This window comes from Cnephaeus nilssonii, assembly GCF_951640355.1.
Source record: "Cnephaeus nilssonii genome assembly, chromosome: 16".
Lineage (NCBI taxonomy): Eukaryota > Metazoa > Chordata > Mammalia > Chiroptera > Vespertilionidae > Cnephaeus > Cnephaeus nilssonii.
The window spans coordinates 39,412,716-39,434,258 of NC_137087.1; the positions used below are offsets into that span (position 1 = coordinate 39,412,716).

General features: G+C 43.0%; 2 protein-coding genes across 2 annotated transcripts in view; one reads left to right on the top strand and one right to left on the bottom strand.

The window, feature by feature from the left end:
- The window catches only part of LOC307112730 (protein FRA10AC1), a 509,765-nt gene that overhangs the window by 115,050 nt on the left and 373,172 nt on the right, over positions 1-21,543 (bottom strand). The window lies entirely within an intron of this gene.
- LOC307112733 (solute carrier family 35 member G1-like) lies at positions 5,511-20,787 on the top strand. The gene is made up of 3 exons (XM_079793664.1): positions 5,511-5,755; positions 12,888-13,068; positions 19,530-20,787. Exons 1-3 carry the CDS (start codon positions 5,563-5,565, stop codon positions 20,266-20,268), a joined length of 1,113 nt encoding a protein of 370 aa, XP_079649790.1. The 5' UTR covers positions 5,511-5,562; the 3' UTR covers positions 20,269-20,787.

Below are 21,543 nucleotides of genomic sequence, written 5' to 3' on the forward strand. Positions count from 1 at the left end.
ACTTTTATATTATACACTAGAGGCCCAGTGCATGATTGAATCATGCATGCGCAGGGTCCCCTACACGCTTTTACTTTCGATTGCGGTGGAGCTGGGTGCCTGTCCCCTGGTGCACCAGGCCTTTCGGAAGCCGGAGGCTTTTGAAAGGCCTGTTGCCGGAGCAGAAAGGCACCCAGCTCCCCTGATTTTTTTTTTAAATTTCTTTATTAATTAAGGTATTACATATTTGTCCTCATCCCCCCATTCCCACCCCCCCCCCCTGTTGTCCTTAACCGCTGGTTAGGCTCATATGCTTTTGATGGTCCGCGATGGGACGTGAGCTCGCTGCCCCAGAGGCCCCTTCTGTTCCGCAGCGCAGCACAGCCATGGCTCAGACACTGAGCTCGCGTCCTGCGGACCCAATCGGCTACCCCGGCCACCCCGAGTCCCGCCCCCTGCGCCTCCCTCTGGCCCTATCATGGGCGTAGCAGAGTGATGGTAATTTACATATTAACATTTTATTAGGTAGGATTTTTTAAATTATTATTGTTAGTAGCTGCACAATATTACATTGAGTAGTTATGTTTATGAACTATTTCCCTGCTGTTGGTAAATATTTCCAATATATGCAAATTTTTATAACCAAAAATAATTACCTTGTGCATAAAGCTACTTTCCCCTTCCTTAAGTAAGACTTCCAGATGCAGAGTTACTGGATCAAAGGGTATTTTCTTCGAATTCATACACATATTGCCATTCTCACTTTTTAAAAGGCATGAAAGCCTCTGGATAAAGGTCTCAAAGTACATACACTCATAATCTTCTTTCCTATACTCCAAATCCATAACAATGAGACATGATACGAAAATACATGTTTATGTGCTTCTTTCAAAATATAAGAAGAAAATCTCAGCAGCTCAAACTGAGAGTAAACAAAGTATAAAGCCACAGGGACAAAAGGTAGGACTGGAGCCAGGCAAGCAGGGCTGGAGTTAAACACCTTCTGTGACAGGAACCTGAGCTGGGCTTCCTACCCAAGAACAGTGGGTGATGTAACTTCATCCATGCCTCCAGACTTGTGGCAGAAATACACTACTTGCTCAGGGCCAACGTCCACAGCAGAGTCCCCTTCTGGTCTGTACCAGGTGAAGTGTCATCCCAGAATGGAGAGCTCTGAGGTGAGCTGCAAACATATGGCCTGGGTTGAGTCTGGTCAACCCATGAGACCAAGGCTAAGGCAGCTAAGAAACTGCTTCACAGATAAGAGAAGTATGCAAGAAAATCCCCACACAATATGAGCTTTCCAGGAAAAGTTAGAAACCACACTTAATACAATAAAAATAGTCACAAAGGAGAGGTTTTTATCCTGAGGTGACAGAAATACAAGAAGATAAAACCAACTTAAAATAAAGTTCTGTCTAAAATCTTCAAGGAAATAAAAGAAGATAACATCATTAAATCAGAAAAGATATCATGAAACTAAAATAGATAAATAATAAAAAGAACATTAGAAAATTATCATCTCCCAATGTAAAAATGAAACCATCCTTTAAAGGAACTGTACTTCACTACACTGACAGAAGAGGGTGATCTTGAACTAGGAATGTAAATTACTCTAACGGAAATAAAAGGAACCATCACAAACCACAGGAAGCTACACTAAGAGAGGGAAAAAATGAGAATCAAAGCATCTTAGCTGAGGAAAGTTCTTACCAAAAAACAACCACAAAACACAAAATTCCAAATGGGATTAATATCTTAAAACAAGCATTTGGAATATGAAAAAACACCTTAAATTGGAAATTCAAAATTCAAGAACAGAAATGGACAAAGCGATAGAGAGATAGATAGATGATAGATAAATTTATCAACCAATGATAGAACTCAGGAAAGAAAAAGCAAAATCGTCTTAGGAATTAAGGCTCAATTATAAATACCCAATGGAGAATAGATTTCAATGAAATTTAAACAACAACAAAACCCCACCAAACTCATAGAAAAAGAGGTCAAATTTGTGGTTAGGTGAGGGTGGGGGGGGGGTGGTAATTGGAGAAAGGTGGTCAAAAGATACAAACTTCCAGTTATAAGTAAATGCTAGTGATGTAATGTACAACATGATGACTATAGCTAACACTGCTGTGTGATACATAAGGAAGTTGTTAATAGAGTAAGGTGACCAGATTTTTTTTAAAATATATTTTATTGATTCTTCACAGAGAGGAAGGGAGAGGGATAGAGAGCTAGAAACATCGATGAGAGAGAGACATCGACCAGCTGCCTCCTGCACACCCCCCACCAGGGGATGTGCCCGCAACCAATGTACATGCCCTTGACCGGAATCGAACCTGGGACCTTCCAGTCCGCAGACCGACGCTCTATCCACTGAGCCAAACCGGTTTCAGCAGGTGACCAGATTTTAACACTGGTAAAGCGGGACACCATTGACCGGGGTGGGGGGGGGGAGGGGGGAGAGGGGGGGTGGTAGTTCTTGATTAAAAATTTGGTCTATATGGAGCAAGAAAAATTTTCATAGAACGCAAAAATAGTATTATAATATATTTTTTAAAATTTCAACATAAGTACAATTTACAAGTATAATAAATAAAAAATTATGTATAGTATTATTTTATTCTTTGGCATATTTCTCATTTGAGTGAATTTTTTTTAGTAGATTGCTGTCGTTGTTTAAAAGGTCATGAATTTGCCGTAAGGTAAGTTGTAAGTGTCACTTTTGAGGCCGGCGCTAGACTTTTTGCCGCCACTATAAAATATAAATAATATGAGTACTGTCTGCTAAATTCAAGAAAATTTATATATTTATGAAATGAATAAATAAATTACCTAAATTATCTGAATAGCTGATTTGTGATGACATCACTTGTTTAACTAGCTTACTAGCACGCAGTACGATGTGTATCGTCTGAGAGACAGTTACAAAATGTTTTCGTTGTTGCCAATCCCAAAAAATGCCATTGTTCATTAAGTCCAAACAATGGTGGTCGAATACTAACAACTGATCAACAATGCGAACTTTGATAAGCAGTTCTCAATAATCAGTTCTCAACAATTATTTGTTATTATTAAAGTTTAACATTATACAATTAACAAAAATAATATAAAACTCATATCCTGGCTAAATAGCCACATGGCCGCTGAAAACCGTATATTCCCTTCCCATTCTCCCACCGTTCCCTAGCTTGTCGTGCATTCTTTCCAAAAATCGGGACTTTTTAAAAATGTTGCGGGACGCGGGACAAATTGTTAAAAATTGGGACTGTCCCGCCAAAAGCGGGTCATCTGGTCACGTTATAATAGAGTAGATCCTAACAGTTCTCATAAGAAAATTTTTTCCTTTTTATTGTATCTACCCTATATAATAAAGAGGGAATATGTAAATTGACCATCACTCTGCCACAAAGATGGCTGTGCCTACAGCGGAGGAAGAGTTCCCATAACGAGCCTAACAAGCAATCAGCGGGGACCTGAGGCAACGCCCCCCCCCCCCCACATGGCAGGGCTTGACGGGGGACCTCAAGGCGTGCTCCCCGCCCCGGCCCAGGCTGGGGGACCTCAGGCCACGCTCCCCACCCCAGTGCTGGGCCAGGAGACCTGAGGCTGCACCCCTACACCGGGCGGGGCTTGACAAGAATGGGACTGAACAGGTCTGGATCTAGCCCGATGGGGCGGGGGGCCTAGCTGGGGGGGGGGGGTATTGTTCAATATTTTTAAAAATATATTTTATTGGTTTTTTACAGAGAGGAAAGGAGAGGGATAGAAAGTTAGAAACATCAATGAGAGAGAAACATCCATCAGCTGCCTCCTGCACACCTCCTACTGGGGATGTGCCTGCAACCAAGGTACATGCCCTTGACCAGAATCGAACCTGAGACCCTTCAGTCCGAAGGCGGATGCTCTATCCACTGAGCCAAACTGGTTAGGGCGGTCTCGTTCAATTTTGAGGTGCACATGGGTTGGGCAGGGACTTCACTCTGAGTCCCGTGGTGTGGCCCAGACTCTGACAGAAGGAAGATTTTCATATACATTTTACTAATATTCTTTCATCTCTGACACTTCATTATAGAAAAAGCGCAAATAGCAATATTAAAATATTTCCTCTAATTAATCCCCTTTTAATGTACACAAATTTCATGCACCAGGCCACTAGTGTGAGATGATTGATATTCACCAAATATATTACGGTAATCATTTCACAATATATGCAAATCAAAACATCTCATGCTATACACCTTAAACTTATACATGTCCATCATTTCCCAATAAAACTGAAACGGAAACTTAAAAAATAGAAAGGAAGACTGGTGTCAGCATGATTGACATATAGAATTCATGGAAAGCTCTCAACTAGAAAGACCACTTTCATCCAAATACAGAAGGCCTCCCTGTAGTCACCAAAGAACTGTAGCAAGCAGGGAACCAACCCAGTCTGTTTCCTGCTTATTCACTCTCTTCCTTTCCTCTTGAGTCTCCTTTGGATGGAAAGTAGCGTGTTTTTGGACCAGGCTAATCATCATAATCTCTGGGAAAAGAGTGCTACAACAATACAGATCTAGTAAACCAAAGACTCTGGGATAATATGCTGAGCATGGCAAGGCCTCAGAGAAGCCAGAGTCATGGGAGAGTATGGGAGAGCAGCAGGTCATCCACAAAAATCTGCTCTGCAATCCCCCACCCTCCATAAGCCAGCTGCTTATATGAGGTAGGACAAGGATTATACAGGGAGGAAGGCAAAAGGAATAAGAATGGGTATGCAAAATGACTATTACAGGCACGCGGGAGATGAAATACAACGGAGGCCTACATGTTATTGCCACGAAGGAAAGGTCAGGGAGTGCAAACCACATGGCCAGTGATTTGCTAGGGAAGGACTAAGTTACCCCGGGACGAGGCCCCACCCTACAATTGACTGCCCCTTGCTAGGCACCTAGGGCTTTCCACCCTGGTGACCTTCTTCTGTACCTGGCCCAGCCTCCTCCTTCTGCTCACATCTAACTGCCTACAACAGAAGGACCAATAATGAGTGCCTACTGTTACAAAGGACATATAAATGGGTTCTACCCCAGCTCTATTGATATATTTTCCTTATGGTTATGTGCTAATCCCTTACCCCCTTTTTCAAGACCTAGAACCAGTAACACTCTACCCTCCTTGGGTAAGTGGCAATGAGTCATGGGGAAAACAGGGTTTGACAACTCTTTGAGAAGTGATTATGGCGCCACACCAATAAACAAACAGGTACCCTCCTAACCTCCTGAAGGCCTGCCCAAGGGAAAGGGTCCACTGTGTCTTGGGAAAGATGACTCCAAACATCTAGCCAGACCGCAGCAGAGGGGTGGACGCCTTCGGGTCAGCTGTGGCCAAGGAAGCCCCATCGGAGAGCTGGCTGACCTCCAGCAGCACAGGAGGGTAAGGAGCTGGAGGTGGGAGGGCGGCGAAGGACAGCCCTACCCCAGTCACAGGAGGGCCGCGCGCGCAGGCGCGCCCCCGCCCCGCCGCCGGAAGAGCCAGGCAGCCAAGCTCGGAGCCAGACGCTGCGACGGTCGCGGGGAGAGCGCCGGCCGCGCCATGCGGCCCCTCAGCAGCACCGGGGTCGCCGAGCTGCGGGAGCCCGGGCTGTCGCTGACAACCGACACATCCCCGTCCTCGAGTGAAGAGTCGGCGGCCGCGAAGGAAGAGTCGGCGGAGGCAGTGGAGACCCCGGGCCCCAGCTGGTGCTGGCTGTGCCGCTCCTCGCCGTGCGGTTCGCGCGCGCAGCCCGGTGAGTGCGCGGTGCGGACCGTGGCGCCGGTCTCGCCCTTGGGGGGGGCCGGGCGGGCGCTGGCGCGGGGCGCATTGCGGACCACGACCCCCTACTCTGCCCTGCCTAGAGCCCCGGAAAACCTGGGAGCTGTCACCTGGGGGCAGCAAAGCAGAAGTCCCGTGTATCCGCGGGCGCGAAGCCCGAGAAAGTTTCTGATTGTGTTTGGAACTCTTTGGGGATTCTAAAACTGTTAAACTGTTCCTATAATTAAAGTGCTGCGGGCAAGTCGGTGGAGTCAGATGGCAGTTGGGCGCTCCCGGCCGAGGTCGGAGGAGGTTGGGTGGTCAGCGAGAAAGGCCATCCCACAGCGGCCTTGGCTGGGAGGAAGCTAAACATGAAAACTGATCTCGGTGGTCAACGGTGTACCCTGAAGAGGAAGTTGAAAAAGTTTCGAGTCTAAAAAATGTTTGTCCCAGAATCTTGGGAAGGCAGAGTTGGGGTTAGGAGGACTTGGTAGCAACTGATGCACAAGAAGGCAGAGCGATACTCTTACTGATGAGGTTAAGGGGTTCAGGGACTCGTCCCCCAAGCCAAGGACCCCGTGGGAAAAACCCTTGATCTGGTGCAACGCCTTACTTTGACAAAAGGGGAAAGTGAGGCCCAGGAAGGGAGGGCTTGGGCTCTTTTGTTTTTATGAAGATCTGGCTTAGGTCCCTGCAGCACCAGCTTGCTAGAAACCTAGCCTAGGGCCCTTTCTATTAGCCTCAAGCACATTTCTCCTTGAACTCCACCACCCACTTGGAGCAGCTGCTTAGGAGAAGAGGGAAATAAGCACATGCCCTTTCCAGACACAGTTACACAGTCGGCACCACCTCGTCTTCTGGGTCACCTCCCCTAAGTGTGACTCGGGATTTCTATGTGTCTTGCTGCACCCCAGCTTCCCTCCTCTCTGTATGCCCTTTCTCCAATTTAGAGAGATAAACTCCAGGAAAATGACTCTTGCTCCATTTTTGTCCTAAACGCTAACAGAAATGAACAGACTTCTATTCCTTTTTGCATGGTAGAGCCTCTCTCTAGAGCAGGAGTTACCCCAAGCGGGGTTGGCCAGATGTGCAGACCTTGAAGAGGTCAGTTTCTCACCTTATCACCCTATGGCTAAATGTCATTCTGATGGAATGCAGAGTCGGGCTTTGCAAACTCTTAAACGTTTCCCCTGTTTGGGAATGGAAGAGGAATACTGTTCACTCAGGCGGCACATGGCAAAATGACAAACCAATATAAGTGATTGCGCTTAGAATCTTGTGGAGTCTTATAACTTCAAAGAAAGTTGGTAACAATAAAGCTTAGCAATAATTATTAAAAGGGGACCAGATGATGTTCCAGAAACAGGATTGCCACAGAAACACTTTAAACCACAGTACTGTTGTCATTGAACTTTGTGACAGTATCATTTTAGCCTCTTGAATCAACTGCTTACCTCAACAAAACTCATTTTCAAGTTCAGGTTGAAACTTACCAATTTTTCTTACATTCTTGGATAACCCTCATAGACAACATACAACTACCCTGAGACATCTATTTATTTTCTTGAGGGGCTGTGTGGATCTTAGACTGAAGCAAGTTGTCTTGGGTCTGTGCCTTGCATTCCCCTGGAAGGAATGAGTTCTTTAACTGTGATTCTCTAGCCAGGAGAGCTTTGTACAGTTTACAGAGATCCTGTTTCAATAGGTCTAGAGCAGTGCTTGGGAATTAAAGTTTTAGGGTGGGGTGGGTGGGAAGAGATCAACCAAATAACTTGTATGCAGATATACATGGACAGAGTTGATAGTATGGCTAAGGCCTGGGGCAGGGGTGAGGGGCAGGGACAGGCTAGAAGGGGTCAATAGGGAAAAAAGGGGACATATGTAATACATTCACCAATAAAGATTTATTAAAAAAATTACTAGTTGGTTCTAATTCCCAACCAGGATTTCAAATCACCAGTTTAAAGTAGAGATTAGAGAAACAGCAACTTTTCTGTTTTTTTTTTCTTACTCAGGCAATTGCACTATGGCCAATTAATTTGAGTTATTTAAAGTCATCAAATTAATACATATGCTTGTAGTAGGATATGAACTTGGAAGCTTATTACATAAGCAGATGCCTCTGGATTATGCTACTCTTGCTCATCTCCATTGACAGAGTATTGAAATTATTATTCAGTAAGAGACTGAGGGTTGCCTGTGTAGAGCCAGTTCTCACCCCCATTAACAAATAATCAAGTTCAGCTGGCCTTGTACCAACTGTCCAGTCCTCATGGGGAAGCATGGGCCGTAAGAGTTCATATGCAAGAAAATATGTGAGTGAATGTGTCTTAAGGAAAAGATAATCAGAGCCAGGGATGTGAAATTAAGTCTTCAAAAAGTTAAAATAGCATGTTAAAATATTCCTGGAGAAAAACAGAAGTTTAGGTTGGAGAAGATCCTTTAAATAGACCAGGAAGGTGTTTTCTGTCCTTGATCTCGTTCTGTTCTGTCTGAGAGTGTAGGTTCTATGTATGGGTTGGGTTTCTTTGAAGAAAAACTATTTTATTTGGACTTGAATTCTGAAATTTCAGAAGCTAAATTCTAAGGCTGAATGCAGCCAAAACATGTACTGAGTGGTGGTGCTTAACTTAGCAGTCTTCTAAAGCTTCCTTCTCATGGGCTGAGTAGGTATGTGTAGTTTGTTCTGCAGTATCTGAGCACATGATTACAGAACAAAATGTGGAGACTGGCACTTAGACAACGTAAAATCTGTAACATGACAGCTCAATCATTCTCAAGCTGTGCACCTACAGCAGGAAGAGGTGAAGCCTCTGACCAGAATGGCATCTGTTACTACAAAGGACAGGCTGTAGAATGCCACCAGGAAGACTGCATCATCACACTTTGCAAATGTGTCACTTGTGGGCAAAGATATCTATCTAACACTAAGATCTTAAAATACATTACCTGGTGTTTGCCTTTAAAATGGAAGGACATTTTAACACAAACACATGTACACACCCACAAATATATCATTATGTAATACCATTCTATAGTGGAAGAATACATTGTACATTCCTAGATGGAATGGTGATCCTGGTTTTACTACAAGTTGCATGGGCCCACACATCCTTTAGCTCTGCCGTGCTCTTAGCAAATGAGAGCCAGTAAAGTTTACTTTTTATTCTCTCCTTTTTGTGAGTTCAGTGTGTCGCCTTTTAGGAAGTTCTCTGCTCACCCTTCTCCATTTTGCTCTCCTGAATGCCAGGGGATGAGATTGAAAGCAGGATCTACTCCTATTTTAGGCAACTAAGACAGAGGAAGTAGCTAAACAGAAGCTTAATGCTCAATCAGACTGTCATTAATAGATTGAAAACTTGATGGCCTAGAGAAAGCAGAAGTGTTAACCAGGAAGTTGGTATTAGATGACTGTAGGCAGCGGTTATAGGGTTAAGCCTTGGACTGACCTGCTGGCAAAGTCGCAAACAAGTCCCACCTTGGAGGGCACAGCCCTCCTAGCATAATTAAGCTTGATCTTGTGACTGCTCCCTAGATCTTTCCTGGGTAGCTAATGGGCTGTGGGAGGTGCAGCAAGTGCTGCCAAAACAAGTGAAGCTCACAAGAACATTGTAAATTACCTTGTTTACCTCTGACTATAAAATAAACCATCAGCTTGCAGTCTGGATCTGTTCTGTGGCCTCAGCCAGGCACAGAAGATCCACCTAGACCCAGCTTATTCTCTTTGTCTTTTCTTCATCCTTCACCGGCCCTCCCTCAGGCTCCCCGAACCCTTGGCTGTGCTGGCGTGGCACAGATGACAATTCTAATTTTAAAATGTATTTAAAAAGCACTTTGGTTGGAGCATCCTCCCATACATCAAAAGGTTGTGGGTTTGATTTCTGGTCTGGGCACATACCTATGTTGCTGGTTCAATTCCCGGTCCAGGTGCGTACAGGAGGCAACTGAATGAACAATGTTTCTCTTTCACATTGATGTTTCTCTCTCTCTCTCTCTCTCTCTCCTTCTTTTATTCTCACTCTTTCATTGGTATCCTTGCGTGAGGATTAAAAAAGAAAAGAAAAGCACTTTGGGGTCAGAAGGGTAGATAGCCGCCCCCTCCCCCCCCCTTGCCCTGGAAGAGTTTATGCTCTAAATGAAAGATGTTGTAAACCATGAGAGGTTTAAATAAAGATTTGACTAATGGTTCAAATTAACAAAAGACAGAGCCTTCCTAAATCATGCTGTTGTCAGTGGTTTTACACTCTGCATCTTTCCAGGAGATTCTCTCACATCCATTCGTTCAACAAATATTTATTGAGGGTCTTCCATGTGCCAGGCATGAACAAGACAGCTGAGGCCCCTTGAGGAGCTCGCAGGCTTGTGGGTAAGTCAGCTCATCAACAAGTAGCCATAGAGCAGTTATGAACTGTTTTCCAGGAAAGATCACTTTCTTCATAAAGCACTGTTCACCAGTGAGATGATATAAAACATCATTTGGAAGTATTTTTCTCTAGCCATCTTGACAAGCATTTCTTAAAAGACTTCTCTACTGTCTTTACTTATTTTTGACTTATAGGTGAGGGATGTCTCTTCAGTGAGTTAAAGGAACTCCATTTTATAGGGTGAAATTGCATTTAAGAGGGGAGAACCAAGATGGTGGCATAGGTAAACACCTATACTTGCTGCCTCTCACAACCACATCAGAATTACAACTAAAAGGCAAAACAGCTACCACCCAGAACTGCGGGAAAGCTGGCTGAGTGTAAGTTCCACAACTAGCGAGGTGAAGACAGTGCATTGAGACTGGTAAGAGGTACGGAGGCACAGAAAGTGCTTGCATCTGGATGTGCTGCTCTTTTAATCAGGAGGGAGATACAAGCTCCGACTTGCTTTGAAGCCCAGTTCCAGGCGAGACTCTGGGGGACCCAGACACATACGAGGAGAAACTGGACTGTCTGGCATCAGGACAGGAACGTGAGAGTGGCTTTCTCTCAGAGGTGCTCACAGCGATCATTGTTCCTGCACAGGGGTGGAGACCTGGGGGCCTCTCCTAATTTACAACCCCACCCAATCTGTGCACATCGGCTTTTGCATATGAATGGCCTGTCCTTTCTCCGCCTAAAACCTGTCAAACTACAGCTGGGTCACAGAGCCCCAGAGCTTCCAAAAGAAGGCCCAAGGCCCAGTAGCAGCAGCCAGCCTTGCTTCACAGCTGGGCCTTGCTTCACAGCTGGGCCTCGTCTGGGCACTTCCAAACCCCATAAAAAGAGGAGGAATCTGCAGATGTCTCTGTAGCTCCTACTGGGCAGCCCCAGACAGTGGCTGACCTTGCACCTCCTTGGAGATCCAAGAGCCAGTGTACCCAGTGGTCAGTGTGAGACCATACTGGATTATAACTCTTCACATACATAAGAGACACACTCAGGGGGCAGACTCAGTGAGCACCAAAGCCCCACTGAAGCAAGTCCTGCCCCATAAAAGTGTCTCCTGTGAAACAGATCTTCCAGTGTAGACACAGCTGGTCCTTATAGCCAATTGGCCTGGAGGTCAATTCCTCCCAGTGATACCAACGGCAATCAAGGGCTAACTACAACAGGACTGTGCAAACAGCCCACAAAGGGGTGCACCAAGAGTGTCCACCTCAGGTGATTGGGGAGGCTGAGCCACTGGGCCTTATAGGACACCTACCACTCTATCGACTCAAGGAGACCTGGCAGCTGCCCAGTACATAGAAACTAACATAGGAAAGCAGCCAAAATGCGGAGACAAAGAAGTCACAAATGAAAGAAATGGATGAAAGCAAAATACTGGATATAGAGTTCAAAACCATAGTTATAAGGTTACTCAAGAATCTTCTAGAAACCTCCAAGAAATTTAGTGAGACCTTCAAGGATATGGAAAAGGACCAATCAGAAATTAAGCATACACTGACTGAAATAATAATATACAGAGATTCAACAGCATACTAGAGGATCCCAAGAATCAAGTCAAAGATTTGAAATATGAAGAAACAAAAAAATCCAACTGGAAAAGAAAAAAGAATCCAAAAATATGAAGATAGTGTAAGGAGCTTCTGGGACAACTTCAAGCATACCAACATCCAAATTATGGGGGTGCCAAAAGAGAGAGAACAAGATATTGAAAACCTATTTGAAGAAATAATGACAGAAAACGTTCCTTACCTGGTGAAAGAAATAGACTTACAAGTCCAGGAAGCGCAGAGAACCCCAAACAAAAGGAATTCAAAGAGGACCACACCAAGACATCATAATTAAAATGCCAACGGCAAAAAACAAAGAGAGAATCTTAAAAGCAGCAAGAGAAAAACAGTTACTTACAAGGGAGCACCCATACTAATGTCAGCTGATTTCTCAACAGAAACTATGCAGGCCAGAAGGGAGTGGCAAGAAATATACAAAGTGATGAATAGCAAGAACCTACAACCAAGATTACCCAGCAAAGCTATCATTTAGAATTGAAGGTCAGCTAAAGAGCTTCACAAGAAAAAGCTAAAGGAGTTCATCACCACCAAACCAGGATTATATGAAGTGCTGAAGGGTATTCTTTAAGAAGAGGAAGAAGAGAAAAAGGTAAAGATAAAAAAATTATGAACAACAAAGTGACAACAAATACATATCTATCAACAAGTGAATCTAAAAATCAAGTGAATAAAAAATCTGATGAACAGAACAAACTGGTGTAGAATCGGGCATGGAAAAGGAGCAGACTGACAATTCTCGGGGGGAAGGGGTTGTGGGGGGTGCAGGAAGAGATTGGACAAAGATCTTACACCTATGGAGGAGGTCAGTGGGGATGGGGAGGAAGGCCTAGAGTGGAGTGAGAACCAGGTGGAGGGGAGCTATGGAGGGGGAGGGGGGAGAGGAACATCTGTAATAATCTGAACAATAAAGATTAAAAAGGAAAAAAAATTGCTTTTAAGAAAACAGGTTTAAATTGTTTCCTTCGTCTGTGGTTCTTCATTTTTGGTGGGAAAAATGTTTCTGATCCAAAAAATAGACATGCTTAGGAGGTAATATTTGCAGCTTGTTAGCCATTAACACTGTCCCATTTTTCTCAGTTTCTAACTGAAAATGATAAAGCATACACTTGGAAGTAAGGACTAACCAGAATTTAATCTTTTTCAGAAGCCAAGAAGAAAGCACCCTGTCCTGGACTTGGCTTGTTTTACACATTATTGTCTGCCTTCCTTTTCTCAGTGGGCTCTTTATTTGTTAAAAAAGTGCAAGACCTCCATGCTGTAGAAATTAGTGCATTCCGATGTGTGTTCCAAATGTTAGTCGTTATCCCTTGCTTAATATACAGAAAGTAAGTATTTCCTAACTGCAAAGTAGATGATATTAATAAATGGTTGTAAATCTTTTGACCTGCTCAAATTTACTCTATACTATCTGCTTTAATCCCTGTCATAGATTTGTCACTCCCTACACCCTTTGGCTCTGATTACTGAAAAGTCACAAGGATCCCACCTAAATAAGATGCTCATAAGCACACACAACATGCCCAACAGAGGAGGAGAAAGAGATTCAGTTATTCTCCACCCTCATTTTGAGAACAAAACTTACTTGGTATACTTCCTCTCATCTTGTACCACCTTCCCTTCTCTCCCTCTCAAGACATCAGCCACTAGAAACTCTTAGCTAGTAGAAGTTCTTGTCTGTCTGTAATATAACTTGGTTAATGTCCCAGTCCACCCTTTTGTGAGTACTCATTCATTTACTGTAGGGTTTTTTGTTTCTGTTTTTAAGATCTCTTCTTACTATATACAAAATTTAATATTGTTAATCTGCTCAAAAAGATAAAACATATGGGAAATAATTATTTACACTCCCCAAGTATTTATCCTAAAAGGCTAGAACTCCAGAAATACCCTTGAATAAGCTACAGAAGCACAACAGTGAGGTGAGGGAACGGGCACTTTTACACTAAAAAAAAAAAAAGGTACTTTTACACTAAAGCCGTTAAAGGCCCAGAAGTTACTACAGTCCTGGAAACAAATCCCAGGACCTGCTATCTCCCCACATACACACCCACCCTTTCTCCAGACTCCTAAGAGTGGTCAAGGTCATATTATTTTCTATTATGCTTCTGAAGAATGTGAGTATATTTTCCATTGGAAAAATAAGCCTATTTCTAAAAGTAAGAAAAAAAGAAAAGAAACAGTTTTTCCTATATTTGCCTAAGAAGCAAAGGTTTTATATATACTGGAGGCCTGGTGTATGAAATTTGTGCACTTAGGGTCTCTCAGCTCTGCCTGCGCCCTCTCGCAGTCCAGGAGCCCTTGGGGGAGCAGGCCTAAGCCCACAGTCAGACATCCTTTGCGTTGCCGCTGAGGCAGGAGAGACTCCCACCACCACCACTGCACTCGCCAGCCGTGAGCCTGGCTTCTGACTGAGCAGCGCTCTCCCTGTGGGAGTGCACTGACCACCAAGGGGAAGCTCCTGATTGAGCGTCTGCCCCCTGGTGGTTAGTGCACATCATAGCGACCGGTCGTTCTGCTGTTTGGTCTATTTGAATATTCACCTTTTATTATATAGGATCATTAAAATATTTTTGCCTAAGAAGCAAAGGTTTTATATATATACTAGAGGTGCACAAAATTCGTGCACGGGGGGTGTTCCTCAGCCCAGCCTGCACCCTCTCCAATCTGGGACCCCTCGAGGGATGTCCGACTGCCCGTTTAGGCCGGATCCCAGTGGGATCGACATCCCTCTCACAATCCTGGTCTGCTGGCTCCCAACTGCTCGCCTGCCTGCCTTCCTGATTGCCCCTAACCACTTCTGCCTGCCAGCCTGATTGCCCCTAACTGCCCTCCCTTGCAGGCCTGGTCACCCCTAACTGCCCTCCTCTGCAGGCTTGATTGCCCCCAACTGCCCTCCCTTGCAGGCCCGGTCCCTCCCAACTGCCCTCCCCTGCTGGCCATCTTGTGTTCACATGGAGTCAGTCATCTTTGACCACAGGGGGGCAGCCATCTTGTGTTGGAGTGATGGTCAATTTGCATATTATTCTTTTATTAGATAGGAGAATTAGATAGGATAGAGGCCTGGTGCATGGGTGGGGACGACTGGTTTTCCCTGAAGGGTGTCCCGGATCAGGGTGGGAGTTCCCTTGGGGTGTGGGGCAGCCTGGGTGAGGGGCCTGTGGTGGTTTGCAGAGGCCCTGGTATCTGGGATTTATTTATCTTCTATAATTGAAACTTTTTAGCCTTAAGTGGAGGCCAGGGCAGGCAGAAAGCTTGGCTTCCTCCATTGCTGGGGAAACCCAAGCCTCCTGCTCTCTCCGTGGCCGTAGCCATCTTGGTTGGGTTAATTTGCATACTCGCTCCTGATTGGCTGGTGGGCTTGGCTTGTGGGTGTAGCAGAAGTACAATTTGCATATTACTCTTTTATTCGATAGGATCATTAATTATGTTCATCAGGAACCTGATTACTTTAAATAAATAACTTAGTATTGTTTAATAATAATAATAGCCCTAACCAGCTTGGTTCAGTGTATAGAGCACCGGCCTGCAGACTGAGGGTTTCAGATTCAATTCCAATCAAGGGCCTGTACCTTGGTTGCGAGCACATCCCCAGTAGGGAGTGTGCAGGAGGCAACTGAATCGATGTTTCTCTCTCATTGATGTTTCTAACTATCTCTCTTCCTCTCCCTTCCTCTCTGTAAAAAATCAATAAAATATATTTTAAAAAAAGAATAATTATTATATACTAGAGGCCCAGTGCATGATTCAATTATGCACATGTAGGGTCCCCTACACGCTTTCGCTTTTTGCGGTGGAGCTGGGTGCCTTTTCCGCTGGTGCCGGAGCAGACAGGCACCCAGCTCCCACGCTTTTGATGGTCCGCAGCCGCTGAGGGGGGCTACCCTGCTGTTGAGAGGCGCAGGGGGCGGGACTCCCACCCGCTGCGCCTCTCAACGGCCGCTGAGGGGGGCTGCCGCGGACACCTGGCTACTCTGCCATTGAGAGGCACAGCTGGGTGTCCACGGCAGGCCCCCTCAGCGGCCGCGGATCTGGCCGTTGAGAGGCACAGGGGGCGGGACTCCCGCCCCCTGCACCTCTCAACAGCAGGGTAGCCCCCCTCAGTGGCAGCGGATCCGTGCCTCTCAATGGCCGGATAGGCCACCCTGAGTCCCGCCCCCCAGCCTCCTGCCGCCCAATCGTGGGCGTAGCGGAGTGATGGTAATTTACATCTTACTCTATTATTAGATAGGATACCGTATTTTCCGGCGTAAAAGACGACTTTTTAACCTTTTGCACTAGGATGTCAAGTGTGACTCAACACGGTTAGCATTAGAATAAAGGAATTGAGAAAAAAGCAAGCGAGTGCAAAGGGTTAACCCAGGAAAATCCTCTATATGCCCAGTCGTCTCATATGCCGGAAAATACGGTAATGATATAATATATTTGACTATCTTCCCAGGATTTAAATGTTAAGATTTGCTTTCTCTCCTTATAAAGGAAATTTTATACTTAAAATATATGGGAAGCTCTGTCAAATAAAAAATAATTCTATATATGCACATTAAATTCTAATATGCTTTCATTTATAACTAATTGTTATAAATTATAATATAGAATATATTTTGCAAAAAGAACAAAATTCCATGTAATTTACATTACTCTATATAGTAGATCTATAGAAATATTAGCAAGAAAAAAAACAATTTTATTGTAAAGCTGAGTAAATAAAAAATAATTTATGTATTTTTTGTAACTTTTGTTGAAAGTATTCCTAATTCTTAAACTTTTTGTTTTTCAGATATAAGAAAGCATTTTTAAAGCAATTTAGTAAATTATATATTTCTCTCTCTACCTATCCCTCCAAAATTTAGCAATTCTTAATAAGTAGAAATACATTTCTTTACATAAATTCAGTAAGACCTATTTTTAATTATAGCTATAGTAACCAAGATAAAAACTAACAATAGGCCTGCTTATAGCAGCCATGCCTTTACCACCTTTTACAGGACTTAGTCCACCCAGCATTCCACACGAATCCCTTACAATCCACAGGGGCAGGCCATTATTGAGTGTGCCCATTCAACATTAAAAAACATACTAGTAAAACACAAAAGGGAGAATATGGGACTCAAGGACCCAATGAAATTATTAACATGGGGGAGAGGATATACGTGTGTTTCTACCCCCACAGGGCCACTGTGGATTCCAGCTTGTCTGATTGAACTCTATCATGGCATGGCATGGTGACTACCAGAATTCCTCTGGCCAGTATAGTGTAACTTTTACTAATAATCTTACTGACAATAGCCTGATTTGCACCATTTATCCCTGTCTTTGTTATGGGCCCCGATCTACTAATAAACCATAGTTCATCTTTTCTAATACAGGTTAGAAAGGAAGCTTATTTTACATCCTGTATTACCACCCAGAATATTACTTCATTGAACATCAGCACTATTAATGATACTCAGAAGACAAGCAGAAATCCTGATACATGTTAATCTCACCAGGAAATGGCAAGGCTCATCACTATTGAAGTCTTAGAAAGAGCATTGAGCCAATTACAGCCCAAAAAATTTTGGGGAATGCTCATTGCAGCCATTATCTCGGCTGTTGTTATTCTTACTACTGCCAGCATTGCTGTGATGGCCCTTTCTGAGTCTATGCAGATGGCCACATTTGTAGACAATATGGCCTATAATATAACTAGGGAATTCACTATACAACAGCATATACGTAAAAAAGTATTAGCTAGACTACAGGCAATAGAGGCAGCCATTGAATATCTAGGAAAAAGATAGGACACAGCCTACAGGCAAGTGCTTAATTGCGATTGGGAGCATAAGCACATATATGTCACCCCTTTGAAATGGAACAGTAGTCACCATCATTGGATTGATGTTAAAAAGCATCTTTGGGAAGTCTTTCATGATAACGTTACTGAAGAAGTAAACATGTTGAAAAGGCAAATTAAAGAATCCTTATTTGCTATGAATAAACATGAAAAACAGACTACTGCTTAGAGTACGGTAAAGGAGCATTTAGAGTGGATAGACCCCACCACATGGTTTCCTAAAATCAATTGGTACCTGATCAGACTAACCATTAACTGTCATTGTAATTCTCTTTATTTTTCTTACTAGAGGCCTGGTGCACGAAATTCGTGCACAGGTAGGGTCCCTAGGCCTGGCCGGGGATTAGGGCCAATCGGGGTCTTCCTACTGCCAGCTGGAGCCTTCCTTCTCCGGCTGCCGGCCAAGGCCTTCCTTCATTCTACACCGCCCCCTGGTAGTCATTGCACGTCATAGCGAGTGATTGAACTCCCAGTTGAACTCCCAAAGGGATACTTTGTATATTAGCCTTTTATATATATAGATAGCCTACAAAAGCAGTGAACATGCTTCGTAGACCCCAACCTTCCAAAGCAGAAAGTTTGCCACCTCCCTCTGTCTTCTGCAGCCAGTAAAACAAAAAGCGGGGAGATGTTGGGAAGCACAGGACTTGGTTGGAATGTCTGTAAGGAGGATTCTCTGTAAGGTTGGGGGCCTTTGAGGGGACCTTGACGAAGGCAGCAGCCCCTACCTTGACTTTTCCAAATAAGTCTGATCCCCCAGGGTATTTTGCTAGAATCTCTATGTTTACACTTTAAAGACCTTGTAGAAGCATATACTTTCTTAAGGATACTTACCCTACTGATTGTATCCAGAGGTTAATTTTACTTCAAACTGTTATTACAATAAAAAGCCAATGAGGCAGGCTAATGGGACTGCTTTTTCTTCTAAAGTAAAACAGTCCCTTAGCCTCTCATTCACAGAAAATCGTGTCTGATCAATCTGTTCATCTGTCACTTGGTCAGCCATGGCACTGTATTAATACTTTAATGCAGGCGTCCTCAAACTACGGCCCACGGGCCACATGCGGGTGTTTTTGTCGTTTTGTTTTTTAACTTCAAAATAAGATATGTGCAGTGTGCATAGGAATTTGTTCATAGTTTTTTTTAAACTATAGTCCGGCTCTCCAACGGTATGAGGGACAGTGAACTGGCCCCCTGTTTAAAAAGTTTGAGGACCCCTGCTTTAATGGCTGATTTTTGTTACATTTTGAAAATGAAATGCATTTAAATAAACACTGCCTTTATAATTATTCAAAGTGTGTATACATTTTGGGGGACACCCTGTATATACATTTAGCAAATAATATCTAACATAAGGAAAAATAAAAAATATATTTGTATTTACTAAATTTTAATGATACTGTTTATGTAATTCTCTTGTATTATTTTTGCTTATACTGTGAACACTTTAATGTCATTAGCTATACTTAGAAAACGTTTTTTAAAGGGATATAATAGTTGTGGACGTTATCATACTTAATTTGCTATTCCCTTATTTTTTGATAGCTAAGACTTCTAAAATAATACCTTATTAAAAACTAGAGGCCCCATGCGTGATATCCATGCACTGGGGAGGTAGGTCCCTCAGCCCGGCCTGCGCCCTCTCACAGTCTGGGACCCCTTGGGCCCTTAGCACTGCCACGGAGGCATGAGAGGCTCCCACCACCGCCAGTGCGCTCGTCAGCTGTGAGTCCAGCTTCTGGCTGAGCAGCGCTCTCCCTGTGGGAGCACACTGACCACCAGGGGGCAGCTCCTGCATTGAGTGTCTGCCCTCTGGTGGTCAGTGTGCATCATAGCGACCAGTCATTCTGCTGTTTGGTTGATTTGCACATTAGCCTTTTATTATATAGGATTGTATTTAAAAACAATTAACAAGTTTTTTTTTAATATGCATTCCTTTATTTGAATTTCCAGAACTGGGTTCATAGGCCCAAAAGATCTACGAATCTTCCTCATTCTCGGAGGAGTCCTTGGTTCTGCTGCCATGATCCTTTTATACTACGCTTTCCAGGCAACATCCCTTGCCGATGCCACGGTTGTAGCATTTAGCTGTCCAGTGTTTACGTCTCTATTTGCTTGCATATTTCTCAAGGAAAAATACAGCCTTTGGAATCTTCTCTTCACCGCATTCGCCATCACCGGAGTGATCCTCATCGTGAGGCCGCCCTTTCTGTTTGGTTCCAACGCTGCAAAGATGACTGGAAGCTACTCAGATCACGTGAAGGGCACGTTTGCAGCACTTGGACATGCTGTGTCTAATGCCTTGACTCTTGTTATCCTCAGAAAAATGGGGAAATCTGTGGACTACTTTTTGCCCATCTGGTTTTATGTACTGGTTGGCCTCGTGGGGAGCGTGAGCATCCTCTTTGTATTTGGAATGTGGAGGCTGCCGAACTGTGGGATAGACAGGCTCTTTCTCCTACTAATCGGGCTGTTTGGTTTGGCGGGTCAGGTGTTTCTCACCAAAGCCCTTCAAATAGAAAAAGCTGGGCTAGTGGCACTAATGAAGACTATGGATGTGGTTTTTGCTTTTATCTTTCAGGTTATTTTCCTTCATGATGTACCAACATGGTGGACAGTGGGTGGCGCGCTCTGCGTAGTAGCCAGTAGTGCTGGAGCGGCCATTCGTAAATGGTGCCAGGGTTCCAAATAAAGCATCATTGCGGGAATGTGTATTTTTTTACAAGTCCACCATCACCGAGTACAAACACCACATATGCACATACCTGGAAAATCGGTATTTACTTAATTGATTATATTTAATAAATTTCATAGTTTATTATTTTTGAATATGGCATGTCTTTTTTTCATCCTCATCAAGGATATGTTTATTGATTTATTGATTTTTTTGAATTTTTTTTTTTTTAGAGGAAGGGGGAGAGAGAGAGAAACATTGATTGGTTGCCTCCCCTATGCACCACAGTCAGGGATCGAACCTAAGTATGTCTCCTGACCAGAACTGAACTGGAGGACACTCCCAACTAACTGAGCCAACCGGCCAGGGCTGAATATGCTGTCTATTATTAGTGAAGCATAGCCTGTTGGTGTGGTCTAGCGATTATTTTTGGTTTTGGTTTGTTTTCTGTTAGGGTGGCATTGGTAAGGACAGCTCATTAGTTCAAGAAACACTTACAAAAATTTTTATTACTCTAGTTACAAATATATGTAAGTTTTTAAAGTGTATGTTTGTAATGATGGAATTTAGGTTTGGAGGAAATTTTATTTTATTTTATTTTATTTATTTTATTTTATTTATTTTATTTATTTTATTTTATTTTATTTATTTTATTTTATTTATTTTATTTTATTTTATTTTATTTTATTTATTTTATTTATTTTATTTATTTTATTTTATTTTATTTATTTATTTTATTTATTTTATTTTATTTTATTTTATTATTTTATTTTATTTTATTTTATTTTATTTTATTTTATTTTATTTTATTTTATTTTTTTCCAGCTGTGACTCCAGACAGGATCCAAAGAGGAGTTTTACCATCTCTTCTCTGGGTTTTATGGAGACTTAGTTTACCCTTCTGTGTTAGCCTCTTAAGGCACTGCGTCAACCTTAAAAGGGCTTGGAGGAAATTTTAGATGCTCTTTTAGTAGTGTAGAGGCTAAGAAACTTACCGGTAATAATGCTGCTATGATTAGTATGTTGAAAATTCATTTGAAACATAATTCCATTTAGGAGGCCAAAGCTGAAACGTGGAATAGATGCCTACTTAATGGTGTTAAAAATACAAATAAATTAGCCTTATTTTCAAGGCTTTTATAAATGATTATTATTCTTTTAACCCATATTTATGCCTTTTCATTTCAATGCCAGAATTTTTTATATATAAACTTTTTGAAAAGTTTTTAAATCACCAAATTTGACTAATAGTTTCTCTTTCAGTGCCATTAGCAACTGTAACTGTCATTCTAT

What these genes read in the sequence shown, in the direction of transcription:
- LOC307112733 (XM_079793664.1), top strand. Translation starts at nt 5,563, where the DNA reads ATGCGGCCCCTCAGCAGCACCGGGGTCGCCGAGCTGCGGGAGCCCGGG. An exon ending in CGGTTCGCGCGCGCAGCCCG is followed by an intron (nt 5,756 to 12,887) that starts GTGAGTGCGCGG and finishes AATCTTTTTCAG; the next exon opens with AAGCCAAGAAGAAAGCACCC. An exon ending in CCTTGCTTAATATACAGAAA is followed by an intron (nt 13,069 to 19,529) that starts GTAAGTATTTCC and finishes TTGAATTTCCAG; the next exon opens with AACTGGGTTCATAGGCCCAA.